The sequence below is a fragment of the Cryptomeria japonica genome, chromosome 2 (assembly GCF_030272615.1).
Source record: "Cryptomeria japonica chromosome 2, Sugi_1.0, whole genome shotgun sequence".
Classification (NCBI taxonomy): Eukaryota; Viridiplantae; Streptophyta; class Pinopsida; order Cupressales; family Cupressaceae; genus Cryptomeria; species Cryptomeria japonica.
In genome coordinates this window covers 151,043,447-151,046,634 of record NC_081406.1, presented here as the reverse complement: position 1 = coordinate 151,046,634, position 3,188 = coordinate 151,043,447, and the positions used below count along the sequence as shown (strand labels likewise).

The window sequence follows — 3,188 nt, the reverse complement described above, 5'->3', positions numbered from 1 at the left end:
GCAAAATTCAGAATCAAGCCAGGAATCACTCATGGACCATCATAACCTACATCAGACAGCCACATCATGCAGGGAAGTATCTCAATGGTAGAGCAGACACCTGCAAGATGGACAAATCCCCAAAAATAACAGATGCCCAAGCCAACAAGATTTCTACCTTCAACTGCAATGCAGTTTGCTAACCAATCAACAAGCACCAGAAAAAAAGAAAACAGACAGGATCAAACAGACTCATTGAAAGGCATAGGCATGATCATCACCCATGTTCATCCTTAGTTCTACCTACTCAAAGAAACATAGTAGCTAATTCATTAATCACCATCATGCTATACATAAGCTGGTATACAAAATTACTTGTTTCCTGGAGCATCTGTAGATGAGCTTAAATTAACCTCATCTTGTAGAGATTGAAGAAATGAGTCAAAATGGGTATATAGCTATTGTTCAGAAGCTGCATGGTCAATGCACACTGCAAACTCCCAAACCCTATATTAAAAAGGTAAAATGTAAGTTATGCCCTACTAGGCATAAAGAAACTCATACCCTCACAACAGTAAATGCTTTTCTCCTTGAAAATATGACCTGATATATCGACCTACCATCACCAGATCCTTCATTGGTGAAGACAATTTTGTGATCTTGAAAACATGATTTGCTACCATACCCATTGTTACTGTCAACAAATCCTCAGTGGCTTAAGATATTCACAAAATTTTCAATTGTAGAATACCACAATTTGGTTGGATTAAATAAGAGAGTTTGTTGGATCCAAAGAAATAATTCTTTGCCTCTTATTTGAAGCCAACAATTCATTAGAGGCAGCTCTTTCAATCACAGCTCTCAGGGCTTCCTGCACACAATTCACAGAGGGGTTTTCCTGATCTTTCCCAGAGATTTTCTCGTTGGTGGTTGTCATGATAAACACATTTTTCATCCTTCCACCAAGTGTAGAAATCTCTGCCTTAACAGTTTTTAGGCTCAGAGAGTGAAGAGTGCGGTTCAAATCAGCAAGAAGGTCAGGCCTATCATCACAGCATAGAGATGCCTTAATAAGAATCCTACCTTCATTATTCTTGCCATCTCCATCTGCTTCCACTCTCAGTTCATCCACATCTGTTGGCACAGGATTTCCCTTGGCAATTTCTGAGGCGCGCCTCTTTAAGTCTTTTACATGATCAATCACCTCTGCAAGGAGTGAAGCTTTGTCTGTCTGCATAAGAATAGAAAAAGGACAAATTAAAACAAAGTAAAAGTGTAATAGATGAACACCAAACAACAGTTTTATCCCCACTAATCTCTCTCAAACATAAAATACCATCAGCAGCACCTTAAACCATGAAACTGAACCCATTTTGAGGAGTGAAATGAGTCCACAGCACTTCAACTAAGGAACACCCTTTGGCAAATGACAATCCCTAAGGGCAAAATAACTTCACATTTGAATTACACCATGATCGGTACTCTGATCACCTAATATGTTTGGGTATGAGTGGATGACAAAGAAAGAGGTTGGATCCACTCAAGGGACTGAAAATAACTTGGTACTAACAGTCATTAACAACTAGATGGCAAACGACAATCCTTAAGAACAAAACTACATTTTTCATTTGCCCATTAGGACTCTAATCAGCTAAGATGTTTGGGTGTAGGAAGAGGTTCAATCAACTTAGGTGATTCAAAACCATAAACACTAGCATATCATGCATCTGATAGTTTGACGTAACATACATACAAGATTGAAAGACAGCATACACCACCCAGGCTAATTCTACAGAACACCCTTAACAAATTAAGGCGTTTACCATGCCAATATTGGAAAGTATCTTGATAAAAATATCAGTATGCTAAAATTCGTTCCACTGAGCAATGCGCGAAAAGCAACAAAGAGAATGGAAAAAGGCAAAAAAGGACAAAATTTTCACCCAAAAGGAGTGTTACAGGAATAAATTTAGGAGACCTTAGTAGTACTGGGGAGAAGCGTTCTGAGGGTAGCCAAATGAGAATTGATTCTCTCTCTTCTTCTTCGTTCCGCTTCACTGTGGCTCTTGGAAGCTGCCACTGCCTTGGCTTCCAATATTTCTTTAGGAGTCATCATTTTTGAAGCATTCACCAGCTCTCCTCTTGCACTATCTAAAACCAATGAACCTCCCCCATTCAAATGCGATGAATACAGTCTCATTTGCTCACATATTTCAGAAACATCCCCAAACTGATTGTTCTGATTATTGTTATGATTTGTCCTTCCACCACCATAGGAATATGGAAAATTGAGGGCTTGAAAATCAGGAAGCCTGGGATGCACATATAAATCATCAGGAAATGACAAAAACTGCTCAGATTTAAGTCTATGACTTCTGTTATCAGCAAACATTGCAGTCCATGGAGGCCTAGCTGGTTCAGGCACGGAAACAGAAACCGAAACAGAGCCCTCATTTATCAGCTTCATTGGGCCTCTGAATCCTCTCATCTCTAGTCCATTCATTGCAAAAACAGACCCAAAAAATCCAAGTGGGTAGATTTGGGGAAGCTCGAAATTGAAAATTTTCAACAATCTGCAAGGATCGAAACAGTGGGTATTCAAGGTCTGAAGAAGAAAGAACAAGTTGAATCCACCGTCTTGTGCTAATACTAATACTAAAACTATTTGCTGCTGTTCCACTTGTGAGTGTAATGATCTGAGTTCCATTCCCACCATTTGTTAAAGAATGTACACCATTTTTTTTTGCCTTTTCACTCTACACCATTTTTTGGGTTTTCCCCAATAGCTATTGATTGAGTGCCTCAAGAAATTGTAATTGATTGATAGCAGCTCAGGATGCCTCACACCATATATCTCATCATTCCCACTACTCTACTGGACTTGAAATCATGATAAATCCCCTCCTAATGGTCCCCTAAACCAAGATTAGTTTTCTTTCATTTCAATCTTTTATTGATTTAATTGAGAACAGTGTCAAGACAAAATTCCTCAAGCCACCAACCAACAAAATACACACCATCAACACTTCCTATCCCTCGTCTCTTGTCATTTCATTTGTCATTCCACATACTCTATCACCAAAAGTTACTGTTCTTTTTATTTATTTATTTACAAAGTTTTGTACTTTGTTTCGATGGGTGGTTACAAAGGCATGTATTTTAATGGGTTGTTACAAAGGCATGTATTTTAATGGATGGTTTTTATGTTT

General features: G+C 38.5%; 1 protein-coding gene across 1 annotated transcript; it reads right to left on the bottom strand.

Moving 5' to 3' along the window:
* Nucleotides 1-286: 286 nt before the first annotated feature.
* On the bottom strand, nt 287-2,891 carry LOC131071361 (transcription factor bHLH30). Its single transcript, XM_058007167.2, has 2 exons — nt 1,958-2,891; nt 287-1,210 (listed from the first exon to the last, which is right to left on the bottom strand). Exons 1-2 carry the CDS (start codon nt 2,693-2,695, stop codon nt 746-748), a joined length of 1,203 nt encoding a protein of 400 aa, XP_057863150.1. The 5' UTR covers nt 2,696-2,891; the 3' UTR covers nt 287-745.
* Between the last annotated feature and the right edge of the window lie 297 nt (nt 2,892-3,188).